This window comes from Gavialis gangeticus, unplaced genomic scaffold (assembly GCF_001723915.1).
Source record: "Gavialis gangeticus isolate Ggan-Ray unplaced genomic scaffold, GavGan_comp1, whole genome shotgun sequence".
NCBI lineage: Eukaryota > Metazoa > Chordata > Crocodylia > Gavialidae > Gavialis > Gavialis gangeticus.
In genome coordinates this window covers 245,585,349-245,601,378 of record NW_017729032.1, presented here as the reverse complement: position 1 = coordinate 245,601,378, position 16,030 = coordinate 245,585,349, and the positions used below count along the sequence as shown (strand labels likewise).

Below are 16,030 nucleotides of genomic sequence, written 5' to 3'. Positions count from 1 at the left end.
ACATACTTGGTACTAAAGGTAAAAAGCTTGTATTTTGGTAGCTTGTCGTTTTCTCAATATGTGGCAAGAGTTAAGTCTCAGCTGCCAGCACCAAACTGAGAATCCCATTGTTCAAGAAAGTTTTTATGGCTGGAGGTTAACATCAGAGGCATAACAATATAAAAAGAAACAAGACACAATGCCATGTTCATGCAATGGAAAACAAATGCTTAATTAAATGAAGCAGCTTGTGGCCAAAAACATCTAGATACTTGTTACAGAAATACTAACAAAGGCAGGCATTTATTTCAGAACACCATTCTGCAGCTCTGAACTATACACCCAGATCTCTGGCCCTGTCAATCCCTTCTCTAGGAACAACTTATGATTTGGTGGTTGCTACTGATCATCCTGTCTGGCTTAATTTTTTCCTGCATGCTCTTCTCAAAGTTGTAAGCAGCTGAGCTCTTTAGGTGGTGAATTGCATTTGTACCTCTATTCCTTTCCCCAGGAAAACTTTTCTTGAAGTAATCCTGAAGTGGTGCTTAACAGGTGCTATTAAACGTCTTTATCAATGATTTGGATGCTGGGCTGAAGAGCTCACTTCACCCCAGCCAAGTTTGCAGATGACACCAAATTATGGGGAAGCATGGTCACACTTGAAGATAGGCTATAGATACTCCACCTGGGGATGAACAACCCCTTACACACCTACAGGCTTGGTGCCACCAAACTGATCAGCACCACGAACAAAAGGGACCTGGGGGTAATAATAGACCACAATATGAATATAATATAAGTTGCCAGCAGTGCAACACTGTTGCCAGCAGGGCAAATACTACTCTGGCATGCATCAATTGATGCATTTCCAGCAAAACCAGGAAAGTGATTCTTCCACTCTACTCTGCATTGGTGAGACCCCAACTGGAGTAGTGTGTCCAGTTCTGGGCATCGCACTTTAACAAGGACATGGTAAAACTTGAATGTCCAGAGAAGGGCCACCCATATGATCAGAGACTTGCATGGCCAGCCAGATGAGGAAAGGCTGAGGGACCTGGGACCCTTCAGCCTGAGAAAGAGAAGGCTAGGAGGGGAATTGGTAGCAGATTACCCCTATATCAGAGACGTACATCAAGGGCTCAGTGAACAACTGCTCATCAGGGCACCCTTAGGGAAAACAAGGAGTAATGGCCACAAATGCCTGGAAGACCATTTCAGGCTCAAAATTAGGAAAAACTACTTCACAGTTAGTGTCCAGACTGTGGAAGAAGCTCCCTCCAGAGGTGGTGCAATCACCTACCCTGGAAATCTTCGAAAGAAGACTAGACAGTTACCTTGCTAGAGTCGCCTGATCCCAGCTGTCTTTCCTGCCTGGTGCAGGAGGCTAGACCTGATGATCTTCTGAGGTCCCTTCCAGCCTTACAATTTATGAATCTGTGAAACTAGGTAGTGAAAGAAATAGGAAGTTTTGCAGTAAGTGTTTTCACTGAGAATAAGGGCTAACGAGCTCTATGAGTTCACTCAGACGACTATTTTAGGAAGAACTATTAAGTAAAGCTGTCGTTCTTAATGGTGTATTTCAGGGCTTTTCAACCTTTTTTGGTTGGGGTACCCCCAGCAGCCAATCAATGAGTGGAGGGGGGGGTCCCCCGGTGGCTGGTCAATGAGCAGGGGAAGGGTATCCTGCGCAGTGCTGAAACTGAAAGTGGCACCGGGTTCTCTGTGCTGCTGCCGTGTACCCCGTGGGGCCTTCCTAAGTACCCCCGGTTGAAAACTCCTGGTGTATTTCATTTGGGATACAGGACTGTCAATATACAGTGTTATTTTAAAATACTGTTCTGACAAACATACTTAGAAAACTAGTGAGAAGAGTAAGGGCATAATGGGTAAGCCATACTACCTTTGCCTTGCAACCAAAAGATTTTAAAAACTGGACTGAGCTGCAAAGACTTAAAGCAAAATTTGAGGTTACAGAAAATAGTCTTTGAATTACTAAATAGACATTAGAACTGTCTATAAGACAGTGTTCTCTTGCATTTTTTATAGTTACGGTATAACGATTCAACAGAACTTATCAAAACAGTATTATGCTGTACTTTAATGTTGATTAAAAAGAGTTAAATATCACCCCCTTCAAAGCACATTCAACATCCTAACTTCTGTAATTTCTCTTGACTTTCACTGTCCCTGCAGCTGCACTTCACTGCCAAGGTTTAAATTATGGCAGGGGGGAGGGAGCAGCTTGCTACAGCAAGGAAAAAGATGTGTTAGCTTTCTATCATAGATGGCATTATGCTTGATGCTAATTTATGCATTTTGTATTCTCAGGTGAAAGATGCATCAGAAATGCCCTATTAACCAAAACTACAACATTGGTTTACAGTAGCATGACTTTACTGTATAGATCTGAACTACTAAATAATTATTCACAACTTCTACTGATAATGTAGGACCAGGTTTCCATTCATCCAGGGTATTACATCTTGGAGTCAGATGTCCTGAGAAACACTGAAGAGGAAAACATGCCTGGAGTTCTTAGCTCCCACATATTTTTAGAGCCCAAAGAACCTTTTCTTAGTCTAAGTTTGTACAGGTAGTAGGTGTATGAAACAAACACATGCATGACCAACAGCACCAGTCACACTAAAACACTTGCAGAATCCATGCCCAAATGGCCTTAACAATAGGAAGTTTCAAGCAAGTCCATTAAAAGATGACTTACCATGAAGAACAGAGCTTCCATGGGAATAAAAGCTTTTATTAGATTTTTACAAAATAAGTTGTTTAAACAAAAACACTCCAAATTATGTCCCACCCACTAAGTTATAAACTCTCAGTTTAACCCACATCTTCCAGTGAAAGCAGTAGTTCTGGGTTCTGGCATAGAAACCAAAGATCTGGGCTCAAACTTTGATTAGAAGTCTTTATTTCCCTGTTCAATTTTGCATTAGTAAATGATGAGACAATGGTAGTTTTACTGACTCAGGCCTCCTCCTTTCTTTACTCTCCATTTAGAATCTAAATAGATTACATTTCTTTCACTAACATATTATTCCTCTGAAAGTTAGTATCATATAAGATCAAAATCATTCAGTCCAGAGACCCCAGGAAATCTCCACAGAATCTGAGCATTTTCCTATTATTTAGACTATTTTCTTGGTAAGTCCTCTAAACATAGGGAAACAAATTTCATCCTGATAACTGTAAGCTTTAGATTTATCCTCTCAGTATGCAATTGAATAAGCCTTAGTAAATAACATTTTTGAACACCATCATCCCCTATTAAGAAATACTGTAAAATATTTACAAATGAGATTTCAGGACAGATCCCATTTTGCAAGTGCTAAAGTAGTATATGTACAAACTTCAACACTGGCTGCTATCAAGTGTACATGGAATTTTAATAGTGCTTTGTAGTTGGTGGTAACTGCCTCAACAGTAGTTACGTCACCCCTTGAAGATATATTTTGCAAAATCAGAGTATGACAAGGTTATATACAAAAAGGCACAAAACTTCTATTGAAGTTAGCTATGTTACAGTACAATAAAGTTTAGTCAGTGCCTTTCATGCAAACAATTCATTAAAAACCCATATAGAGTCCATTCTTCTTCCACTGAAGCCAAAGGGAGCCAGATTCCCCCATACCCTTCAGTAAGAATCCAACTGATTATGATTGAATTCACTCATACGTACACTTTAAAGAAATATATAGAAAAGCTACTACTACTTAAACTTACTAGAATGCTAAGGTTATTTCTCACTAAAAAGGACTGAATCTGTCTTCCAAACAAAAAGGCAATGTGAAGTTTCATTTGTGAGAGGATAATAGATTAAGACCCTTCCAGTGGTGACAGCTTTAAAGGGATCCATGCTGTAAGACACAAAAAGAGACACTGCCAACAGTCATAGGATGGGACCAGGTTCGAAAATGTTCAAAGGAAAAAGATAATGGACTATTAGTAGTACTGTTATTTTTCCAAGTCTGCTTGCTGCCTGATATCCTGCAAGCTGAAAAAACTAAGGGCTGCACAAGGAAAAACGTTTGGGATAAAAAAACCCAAAAAACAAAGATCTGTATGCAACATAAGCTTAATTCAGGTCTGGAGTAAATAAATGCCTCTGTTACAATTAGATCTCAGTTCGGTCCAGTACTTAAAAATCCTGCATTCAACAAACACAAAAATTATATGTACCTATCAATGTCAAGTCATTTAAAGCAGCTTTTCCAACAACTTGAGGAATTCACTGAACTAATAATGCTTCTCTGGCAAAAAAGATTTAAAGCATTTCCTGGTGCAACTCAAGTTGTCATTTCTGAAGCCTTCAATTTTGTTGGGAAAAATAATCAGTTGTGCTGAAAGAAAGTGCGCACATTTCAAAAATCTGCAGCTGAATAATTATTATAAGGAGACTGCACGTTGCCGTAAAGCTAATCTACTCCTAAGGCTTTGAGCTGCCGTTCAATCTCTTCATCAGAAATGGTGGTAGCTTTAGATGTTGATGCAGATGGTAAGCCTCTGGCAGCTGATGGAGCTTTGGCCATCTGCAGAAGACAAAGACAACACACTTAGTTCAAACAACACACAGTGCCATCAACCGAAAGCCATTTAACGGAATTATTTATTTGAAATATTTTAAAGGGTGGGGGGAGGTGGAGGCAGAAGGGTGTTTGACCTTATCCCAAAGAACAATTTCTTCCATACCTTGCCAGAGATTTCAATTCCAATTTCATCTAGCACCTGATTCACAATATCCTGGCTTTCTTCTTCATCATCAGAAGCATCAAAAATGTCATCTAGAGTGTCATTAACTTGGAAGGAAAATGAAATAAAGTCACTTTTGTAAAGCAAGATTAAACAAAATGAAAGCAAAAGAAACTACAAGACACAAGATACCTGATTTTAGCATGCAGCCACAGTACCACTAAGTAAGGTATAAATGGTATGAAGCTCTTGTTTTTAAACTAGTCTCTCGAGGAGTGCCAGCCAGTAGCGTTCTGCACAAGTGAGGCACCAGTACTTTATGTAATAGAGATTTGGTTTCACCATTTTGTACATGAGATTTAAGTTCTGAATATTATCATTTAGATTTAAAGAGCAAGCCACTTAAACTTATGCATGCCTTGAATATCTCATTCTTTCCACCAAAACCAACAAAGTTGTTATGTATACTCTTCGCCCCCTACCTACCCAAACTACAAAAATCCAGCTTTGCGGTGCTGGTGCAATACTGTCCAATAGTATTAATTCTCATCTAGTACAACTGATGCAGTGGTAGGGGTTAGGATAAGGTTATGTTAACATTAGGAAGTTCAGTTTAGTATCAGGGAAGTGGAGGGCTGCAACTATCAAGGAGGTAACTATCCTAGCTTAAGACACTGAAGAAAAACAACCAGCTGAAAAACTCAGCAGTCCCTAAATGATGCTCCAGTTTAAACCCCCAAACTTGAAAAAAAATCTAGTACCTAGAAAGGTAAACATGAAAAGCAAGAAAAAAAAGTCAGCCCTTTAATGACCCAGCTAACAAAATAAGGGTAACACTTCAATATAAAGGATGGCTTTTTATTCTCAAACTGTTTGATACACGTCCCCCACCACTGACATCAAGGGTATGATTTCCCTGTTTTTTATTATTATCTAATCTGTTTTAGACTCATAAATTGTAAGGCTGGAAGGGACCTTGGAAGATCATTGGGTCCAGCCCCCTGCATCAAGCAGGAAAAACAACTGGGGGGTCAAGTGACCCCCAGCAAGGTGACTGTCTAGTCTCCTCTTGAAGATTTCCAGGGTAGGTGATTGCACTACCTCTGGAGGGAGCTTATTCCACAATTTGGACAGCCCAACAGTGAGAGAGTTTTTCCAGGAGTTTGTGGCCATTACTCTTGGTTTTCCCCTCGCGTGCCCTGGTGAACAGTTGCTCACCGAGCCCTTGATGTACTCCCCTAGTGTAGTGGTAAGCTGCCTACCAAATCCCCTCTCAGCCTTCTTTTTGTCAGGCTAAAGAGTCCCAGATGCCTCAGCCTTTCCTCATATGGCTTGCCTTTTAAGACTGATCATGTATGCGGTTCTTCTTGGACTCAAGCTTGTCCACATCTTTGTTAAAGTGTGGTGCCCAGAACTGGATGTAGTACTCCAGCTGCGGTCTCACCAGTACTGAGTAGAGCAGAACAATCACCTCCTTGGTTTTGCTGGAGATGCATCAATTAATGCATGCCAGATATTATTTGCTCTACTGACTACAGCATTGCACTGCTGGCTCATATTCATAGTTTGGTCTATTATTATCCCTTTCATTTCACTTTCCATATAAAGTGTAACAACTGCAGCAAAAGGTAATTCTCAGAGCTCTTGCCCTCTCAACTCCTTGCACATTCTATATAACTGTGATAGCTGCAAGTCAAAAAGCCTATGAAGGCTGTTCTCATTTGCAGACATATCCAAATCTTGAAGTCAGATCCTTCCACACAAGAAGCACATTGTGTGTTACTCCTACTGTTCTCTTTTTGCAATACAGTACCTACTCTGCTTTCCTCATACCACTTAACAAGTTTCTACTATCCCTGGGGGAAAAAACCAAAACAATACTTTTTCAGTTATTCTGCATTACTTGAACTTCTGGTTGTTGACATTCAATCTACTCAATTCTTGTTATAGTAGTTGTTTCCCCTCTCTCAACTAAGTTTTACCTCCAATTTTATTGGAGATCTTAAATGTTGTAGATGAAATGGAGTATAACCAATACTTGTCAAATGCATAAAATCACCAGACTAAAGAAGTTAAATATTGTTGCCTTTGTTCCCTTCTTTCCATCGTTTGTTGACAGTAATCTTGTGTGTTAATTAGTACTTGTAAAAAAAATCCCACTTCTGGATATTAAATTAGCTGTACCTCTAAGTAGCCTGGCATTATGCATGCTTGCTGAAGCAAGTAATTTACTAGAATATACGACTTACTCATTTCTTCAGTCATTTCCATCTTCATATTTTCCTTCTGGAAATTCTGCATAGTTTGCAATGTCTTTTGTGGGTCCATCTTCTTGTTAACTGCCTGCATTGTCTAACAATATTGGGAAATATTAATAATTAGCCATGCAACATAATGCCATACAAATATATGCAGGACATTAAATATATGATTCAGGAGTAAGGCAACTTGTAACCTACCAAATCTGGGACCAGATTCTGTGTTTTTAAGACCAGAGGTTGATGATGTTTTAGAGTGAGGGGGAACTTTAACAGAGCTTAGCACAGGCCACTTCCAACCTGGCTCAGGTCATTACTGCACCCACCCCCCTCACTTCACTCTGCCCACCTCCCACATCTTCTGACCACCTGAGAAAAGACCTCTACTACCAAAAGCCCCTGACCATGGGCCCTAGGTTGCCAATCCTTATTCTAGGCACTGAGAGCTCCCAATTTTGTGGGAGCTGTGGTAGGGACCAATTGTGCAATCCACATCTAGTCATTTATGTTACAGGTTACTAGCATAATGAGTGCTGCTGTATCACTACCAAAGTGAGCTGAAATTAAGAAGCTTGTTTAACTTGCTGGACCAGCTTGGGAAGAAGACAGGGAAAGCTTTTTAATTTCTTAACTAATTGTTCAACAGGCAAATGGCAACAGGACTCTAGTTAGCTAGGAACAACGTCATCACTCACCACTAGGAAAGAGGGTATTACATCTCTGACATTTCTTTACATACTATTATTTAGTGGAAAGTATGACTTTTCTCTGAATAGCAAATGTCAAAGTGTTCAACTAGAAATTATTGAACATTTGCTATCACTTGGCTAACATCTGCTGCACTCTACTGAACCTTACTCATTGTTATACCACAACTCTACAGTACTGTTCTTATTAATGGTAGTAACTCATCCATGCAGTAGCACCTTCTTCTCCAATTCCTTTTATATGAAATTATGGTATTCTTCCACAGAAAAAAAAAAAGCTTCCAGCTCAAACATTTTTGACGGAAGCAAAATGAAAAAACCCACAATAGACACTTCTGGAAGAGGTAAAGAATAAACTAGTTTTAAAGGATACTATCAGTTATTAACACATCAAGTAGTGACATGTTAGATAACCTTAGAACTAGAGACTTTAAGGAAGGATTGTCTATATTGTCTGATCTTGCTTAAAATAAGGAAACTAAACCCCTGTATTCTAGATTCAGATAGAGCACTGTATCAGTAAATATATATTTTTTCCCCTGGGAAAACCACATACTATATATGGAGAGAAACAAGTCTTATGAATCATTCCTTTCTCTAATCCTTGTCTATAGTGATATATGGCACTTTCCTTGGCACAAAAAATCTTATGCCTGATACAGAATTCATGTAGCTTCAGAAAACAATGCAAATCATACACATTATTAAAATACTGTGTGCAGTTTTCTTGCAGACATAAATTTCAGATTACTTTAATACAAGCCAATTTTTAGAGAAGACATTGGAAATGTTTTATTCATTTTGTTTGTTGAAGAATCTAGACAATTAATGTTGTATGAACATTTACACTTTATAGTAGAGGTGCACCGATACGTCAGTCTGATACTGGATTGGCACCAATATAAAGAAAATTGACTATATTGGAAATCAGGCTGAAGTGGCTGATAATTTGGCCGAGAAATGCCCGTGTGTGCACGCAGCCACAGCGCAGCATCCAGGCAGCGAGGAGCACAGCTTGGCAGCATGGAAAGCCGTGTGCAGCTGGTAAGTCTGTTGTGGTGGAAGGGGAGGGGGAGAGGAGGGAAGGGACATGGGGGGCAGATCAATGGCCCCTGCAGTGAGGGAGGGAGTGGGGCTGGGGCAGGTGCTGCCCAGCCAGGGCAAGGCAGGCATGGGATGGAGTCGTGGCTCGTCTGGGGGAAGGGGGTCAGGGAGTGGAGAGGGATGCTCCTGCCACTGCGCGCCGCTCATCCGGGAGAGCACAGGGGGCGAGCGGGTATGTGCCTCAGATCTGTGTGGGGTGGGCCACGTGGGCTGCAGTTGTGGGCTGGGGCCATGCTGTGTTGCACTCAGGGCAGGCAATGGCGGTAGTGCTGGGAGGGAGCTACAGGGGAGCTACAGCAAAATTTGGGGTGGCTGGAGCTCCTCCCTATTGCCCCCCTCCAGGTGCTGCTGCTGCCTGTCCCAAACATGAAGCAGTGCAGCCCTTAGCCCCAGCCTGCAGCTCTGCCCCACCCCATGCAGATCCAGGGGCACACGGACCCCCCCATGCCCTCTCGGACGAATGGCGCACAGCAGTGGGAACCACCCTCCCTTCTCCACACCCCTTGGACGAGCTGCGGCTCTGCCCTGTGCCCATCCTGCCCCAGCTGGGCAGCACCTACCCCAGTCCCAGGCCCAGACTCTAGGCAAGCCAGGTCAAACTAATGTGATGCCTATTCTGAGCATGAGCTGCACTCAGCATGGGGGCACGCTCAGCTTAAAGCAGAGCACTAGTTAGGTTTTTTTTCCACATCTGTAAGTAGCCTTTATGAAGTGACATTATTTCTGCATATGAGAGAAAAAAAATTAACACAATTTTCTAGATGTGCAGAAAGTGAGGATGAAAGGAATTCCTAAGCTCTTTAAAAGCGTCAGCAAGAGAGTAATGCCCTAGTTTTCACACCAGCCATCTATGACACATTGTCTTGATTTCTAGAATCAGTCTGCCCTACTTTGGCTTTATCTAGAAACTGTTTAAATGACAGATTTTGAAGGCAGATATTTGCATGGTTGCAAGGATTTTAATTTTTGCACTACAGGAGCCTGTCCTTTTCATGAGAATGCTGTTTCAATTCATTTTATTCATTATGCACCAGAATTTAACATTTTTATAGGCCTGGTCAAAGATATTTATAAAAATCAGCTGTGTTGAAGCAACCTAGTTATTTAACACAACAGGTACTGACCAAGAAAATATGACTGATTACTTGCAAGTTACTTGCAACATCTTATTTGCTAGCTGTACCACTGCACAATGCATCTGCATCTCTGAATAAACTTAAACAAAATACAAACTCAATTTGTCAAAACTTGGTCAACAGATGAATTACATTTTACATATTTATACCCATTTAACTCCTTACTTTTGCAGTAGTTGACATAGCTCCTGCCATCTTCATCTGTGAGTTCATCACTTTTGTTTGAGTTGACATTGAGGTAACTTTTGAACTAACAGCATAGGTTCGATTCTTCTGTTTTCGCAGTTGCACAAGCTGTTTTGCTAGAACTTTACAGGCTTCTTTATTACCAGTCTTAGCCATTTTCTTTATTTCCAGTTCCTGTTTTCAAGAAATAAATCATTTATATTTGCACAGCACAAATCTTATTAAAGAGAATTATCTTATTAAAAAGAGTTAATAAATTCTAGGACAGACAAGTTAGCTACAGGTACCAACACCATCCCTGTGATGATGGAGGCATCAGCAAAGTTGCAAGAACATTTTCCTTCACCTTTCTAGCAAGAGTATAGTGAACATATGGTAAACATAGTATTCCTTTACTCCAAGTGTGATTCATGTTATATTGTGGAAAGATGTATTTCCATGATACAAAATGACGTGTAGACAGATACTATATATGGTGCCAAAGTTTATTTTTCTAGGGGATCATTTAGGCTGCAAATAATATGGAAGTTGACAAATGTATCTGTTCAGAACTAAACACACAACCAGCATGAATGTTAGCTCACTTCCTTCTTGGTCTTTCAAACCGTCCTTTTGTTCATTTGCCATAGCCTAATGGCAATACAACTAACAAAGGACACACTGACAAAAACTGAAGGGATAGAGGAGTCTGTAGATCCAAGGAAGTCTTTATTCTTCCACATATTTATATATAATTAGGGATTGTCTTTTCTTTGTAATTTTTCTGTTTCTGCAGTTGCACAGGCTGTTTTGCTAGACCATTGCTGGTTTTAATCATTTTATTTCTAGCAGATTATATAAAAGTTATATGTGGAACTCTTAAAGCTGAGGATCCTCCTCATGCATTTACTTGGGTCAGCTTAGTACATGCATGGTAAGTGCCCTCTCTAATACCACATCTTAAATAGTGGAACCTGGCTCAGGTCTTTTCTGTGAAATTCTACTACTACTCCGGGGGATAGAGAGTGACCTAACAAAAGCAGAAAATGCTTTGCAAATATCACTAACTTGACTGGTTTGCTTATTTGTTTTAACACAGGATAAGCTGCTCAATTTGATTTGGGATTCAATAATATTATACAACCCCCATACCAAGCAATTATTTGCTAATAAAGAAAGAAAAATGTTCCCCCTTAATATGAAATAATGTAACTACAGGAACATACACAGCTCATATATGTCCAACTGTATGATAATACTTTGCCAGGTAAGCAATGTTTAATTAGGAGAATACAGCTACAGGTGGTAAAGCCCCTGCCACAGGAGAGAAGTGCTTCGTCCTTCAGCAGCGGAAGTCCAAAAGGCTGATGTGAAGATCAGTCACCAGGTTACAATAGGTAAGCACAAAAGAACAAGCACTGAGAGACAAGAAGCTCCAAAACTAGTGTTAATTATCTCATTCCTCTATAAATACTATCCTGCAATCAGAAGTATAATATTATTTAGGTAGGTGAGGGCCAACCTTTTTGGCAGTTGTGCCACAGATTAGCCCTGCACACTCCCTGGTTGCCATTCACTTTATCCTGCCTGACCTGCTGCTCTGCTTTCTGCTCCTTGCCCTGCCTTATTTACCACTGTGTTGCTTGTATCCTCCTGATCTGCTGCATGCCACCCATGCCATTTGTATTACTCATGCAAGAGGTTGGCAATCCCCAATTTAGATACTGGATTACTGAAAGAGAACTATGTTAATATTGGTATGTTAATCTGACATAAGATTATAAGAATGTAATAAGATGTATAAGAAGTAATTTATTTATGACACCTGTTCATGTAAGATTTCATAGGAGATGCAAGTATACCAAAGAAAACAGAAACATGCAAGTGAGAAGTACCCATGACCATTAGGCAAGTATTGTGGTATGAAAAACATGCGTCGTCTTTGTAGCTATCAAGACAGTTTATGAGCTTGTGAAGAGGGCAATTTTCTCTAGATGCCCAAAATGTCACCAAAGTGGTCACATTCTTTAATTGTGTCTCCAATACTGTATGTAAATTAGGACCTATTTTAGCTGCTGGAGCAATGACATAGCAAAGCATATTTGCCACAATATGCATGTGATAATATTTTTCAAAGCAGTAGCATAATAAACTTCAAGAAATATTAATTTTTCCTATCAGAAGTACTGCTATCCCACATTATCCATTTAGTCTGTAAAGAACACTTTCAAAATGAAACACCAATATAAATGCCATACATTATTAAACTATTATAAATACAATCTATGCCAGAGAATCACATGGATAATTTATTCATAATTAACATTAGTTTTGAAAATAAAAACAAGGCAACTAATGTTCCTTTAGTGGCAAGGCTATGAAGCTCTGGCCCAGATTAACTCTTTGAAGCTCCTGGCATGCTACAAGATAAGAAAGAATATTACCCACTACAACTTTTTACTTCCCCATAAGTTGGAGATCTGAGGGTGTGAAGACAACTTGATTTTAGGCAGTAACCACTGCCATCAGCACGCATGCCACATGTGGCATGTACAGCAAGGGATGGGGACAAGACAAGCTAGGGATGGGGGTAGGTCTGAATCAGGGAGGAGAAGACAGAGCAGGCCAGGGACTGGGGTTGGAAGAGTGCATTGCAGCTCTTTGGGCTTGCACTGTCACAACAGGAGTCCAGCAAGGGGCCAGGGTGATATAGCCCATCCTGCCTCCTGCATCCTACTCAACTGTCTGACCACGCTGTAGAAAACCTGGCCCAGCCAGTCCCTCCTGGTCTGGTTGGGAACTGCCCTATGCAACTAAGCAAATGAGCTGGTGAGAAGGATAGAGGTGGAGGGCACAGGGGGAAAGGGAGAAGAGGTGTGTGCGCGCACACGTGTGCGTGGGAGAGAAATCAGACCAGCACTACCCAGTTATAGGAGCCAGGCATATGACACAGCAGCAGTTGCAGCTCCAACCTTTGTCTTCCTTAGAGAGTTAAGACTGACCACTCTCCTTCCCTTTTATTACCCTGCAGCATTTGGCAACCCCCCCACGTACCTAAGACCACAGAGGGGTTTTGCCTAGAGTACAAGCTTGTTAGTTACACCTTTACCCAGGTCCATCTTGCCTGGCAATCCCAGACTAAAACCTAAATGCCTGTAGCCAGCTCCAAGTCTAGGAAGCCTAGAATGAGAGCTGATGCTGCCCCTCACCAAGCACTCAATGCTGGCTGCCCCCAAACACAGCAGGATGCCCCTCATGTAGCCTCTCATGCCCTGTTGCTGCCCCAAATATACCTGGACCCAGACTTCCAATGTCATGGCCCCACAGAGAGTTCTCAGCCCCACTGCACTGCCCCAGAGACAGCCCTCAGGGACACCTGGTCCCAGTGCCCCATGGAATTGCTCAGACCAGAAGAGTGCTGCCTAACAGGGTGTGAGGGTATAACTGGGGGCAACCCCATTAAGAGAGTTCCTGCTGAAACAGCTCCCCAGTGAAGAGGGGTGGGGGGTAGGAGGAAAAGAGGCAGAATGCAGAATGCATCCCCAGGCATAGAAGCACCAGCTGGTGCAGATCATATGGTACTGAAGGCAGCAGTGTGTCAGGAAACAGGGCCTTGCTTGTTCCGTCTCATGGGAAGCACAGGCCCTGAAGGAACCATTAGGCACATGGCAAAACCATCAATGAAAGTACCTTTACATACAGCCTCACAAGGTGCCTCAATGGGGGCTGTCACAGGAGAAAGACACCTGTTACAGCTGGTGCAATAAACTGCTGACAAGGGACATGAAACCCCCAGGCCCTGAGACTCCCTTGCTATATGCCTCACACATAACTAGTGTGCAGCAGGGCTTTTCCTAACCTCTTCAAAATGTTTACAAGTAATGTTTTTGCTTTTTGCTTCTCTTTAATTCTCATCCCTCAAGTGATGCCAAGTAGTGCTTTGGCCAATCACAGGACATGTGTCACAGGCAGGCAGCTATGTGTAGCATGTGAGCCACAGAGCAGAGCAATGGCAGAATGCTTCTGAGGAGGCTTCACCGCTAAGAGCCACTTCGCTGGCCCCACAGCTGCTGCCAAATTAAGGGCTTTGGATCCTCTCTCACCATATAAAACTGCAGTAGTTATGGGACCAAAGACTCAAAACCCTCTGCCTAAGGGTACAGTCTCTATCAGGTATGTTTCTGGGGAGCCTAGATCAAAGTGGCACTTAAGGAGAGGGAGGCAATTTGTGGTACACCTGCCAAAAACTGTGACCACCACTGTCCTATAGCTTAATAAACTTACCGATGGGAAAGATGAGCCTTTGAAAATTAACACGATTAATTCATTTTTGCCTATTATTTAAGTCCTCCCTGAAAATATGTTGTTTTTTAAAAGTTGAGCTAAAAGTCACTGCTCTGCTTACCAATTGTTTTTCTTGTTTCTCCAAGGCTGCTCGATCTCTTGTTATAGCCCTCTGTGTACCTCTTAACTCTCGATTTTGTTCCTTTATTATATCTGGAAAGGAAATATTAAGAGTTGGGAAAATTCTACTACGTTAGCAAAACACCAGGGTAAAGCATGTGGTGAAAACCTGCAATTTATTGGAAAGTTCCCTTTCCTCACATTGATTTTTATCAGAAAAACAGTGGCCTACTGAGAGCAGGAATGAAAAATATATGCAGGGTTGGCAGAATATAAGTTTACAAGTCTCCTGTACTATCTTAAATTTCAGATATATATGCCAAATTCTCCTTTTATGGTCACTGTAGCTGAGAAGACTATTTGCCATAATATACTTTTTATAGCCATTGCGAGTCTTTTAATCATGCAGGAAGTATCAAGAAAAACTTAATGTCCACAAAAAGATACGTACCCACACTCCCTTCTTTCAAGGACAAACATAGGTATGAACTATGTACTCAAAACAGTCCCACCTTCACTGCTCTGATTTCATACAGTTTTGAGAGACAGTTGGTAGCTGATCGAGTCTATTGGTACTAGATTCATTAAAGTAGTATGTTTGCATCCATAATGCTGTATACCATACCATATCACAGGAATGAAGCAAATAAACAGCGGTTGATTTCTAATGTGATTAGAAGGCAATTTCTAGTTTTTTAGGTAATATCTCCTCATATACCTATCTAACCTTAATCTCAAGCAAAAAAATTGATATAAAATTGTAAGTCAGAGAAATAATGTCACAGAAACAAATCTGGGAAAAGAATAATGCTCCCAAACTACATCTACACATCACGGTTTTGTAATCCCTGTACAGGATGCTGTTATTTCTCATTTAGTTGTGTAACAAGTGAAGTACAATCTAGAGTCTGAATTTTAGTCAGGCATAACTAAAGCATAAGTAGAAACTACAGATATAGCCTTCATTTTAAGTTACATTATTCTTTCCTGAAGAAGGAGGGAAGGAATTCAGGCTGTTCTTTCTCCAGTCTGTAGAGGTATTTTGAGCTATTTAAGGCCCAAATCATTACCATCATACTAGGGTTCTGATAGAAACGTTTTTAATGGCATCTTAAAAAAGATACACCATACAAAAACCCTCATGGTCAATAACTGTTTTCAATCTGAGATATATGTTCTGAAAAGAAATTCTGAATGTCAAGTGATACTGAAAATGGACTGGCTTACACCTTTATGTTATTGATTCCAAGGTCACCAAAACTGCATTTTCAAGAAACACTTTTCAAAGAGCGTATTTGGAACGAGAACTACAATGGAAGCTATTCTAGCTTTTCTTCAAGCATCAGACATAGGATGTGGCAAAAGTCTTTTTTAAAAGGGGAATGCACAGTGTTTATTTAATTGAGCTTTATAAACACAGAGTAGAAACTATACATCAGCTAGCTTTTTCTCTAAAGACACTATTCCCTTAGAAAGCTTGCAACAGAGTACAAACTAAACCCAAAGATAGTAATACACAAGAAATTTAAATAAGTTAGAGCCAAGGGGGTGGTGCTGGATTTTTTTATTTGGT

At 40.8% G+C, this 16,030-nt stretch overlaps 1 protein-coding gene across 1 annotated transcript in view; it reads right to left on the bottom strand.

Moving 5' to 3' along the window:
• Positions 1 to 2,716: 2,716 nt before the first annotated feature.
• CHMP2B (charged multivesicular body protein 2B) overlaps positions 2,717 to 16,030 on the bottom strand; it is a 15,505-nt gene continuing 2,191 nt past the window's right edge. The window contains exons 2-6 of the mRNA XM_019525677.1: positions 14,459 to 14,550; positions 10,054 to 10,248; positions 6,933 to 7,035; positions 4,684 to 4,790; positions 2,717 to 4,523 (exon numbers count right to left, since the gene is read on the bottom strand). Of these exons, the coding sequence (XP_019381222.1) occupies positions 4,410 to 4,523; positions 4,684 to 4,790; positions 6,933 to 7,035; positions 10,054 to 10,248; positions 14,459 to 14,550 (611 nt within the window). The 3' untranslated portion in view covers positions 2,717 to 4,409. The remainder of the gene's footprint in view (positions 4,524 to 4,683; positions 4,791 to 6,932; positions 7,036 to 10,053; positions 10,249 to 14,458; positions 14,551 to 16,030) is intronic.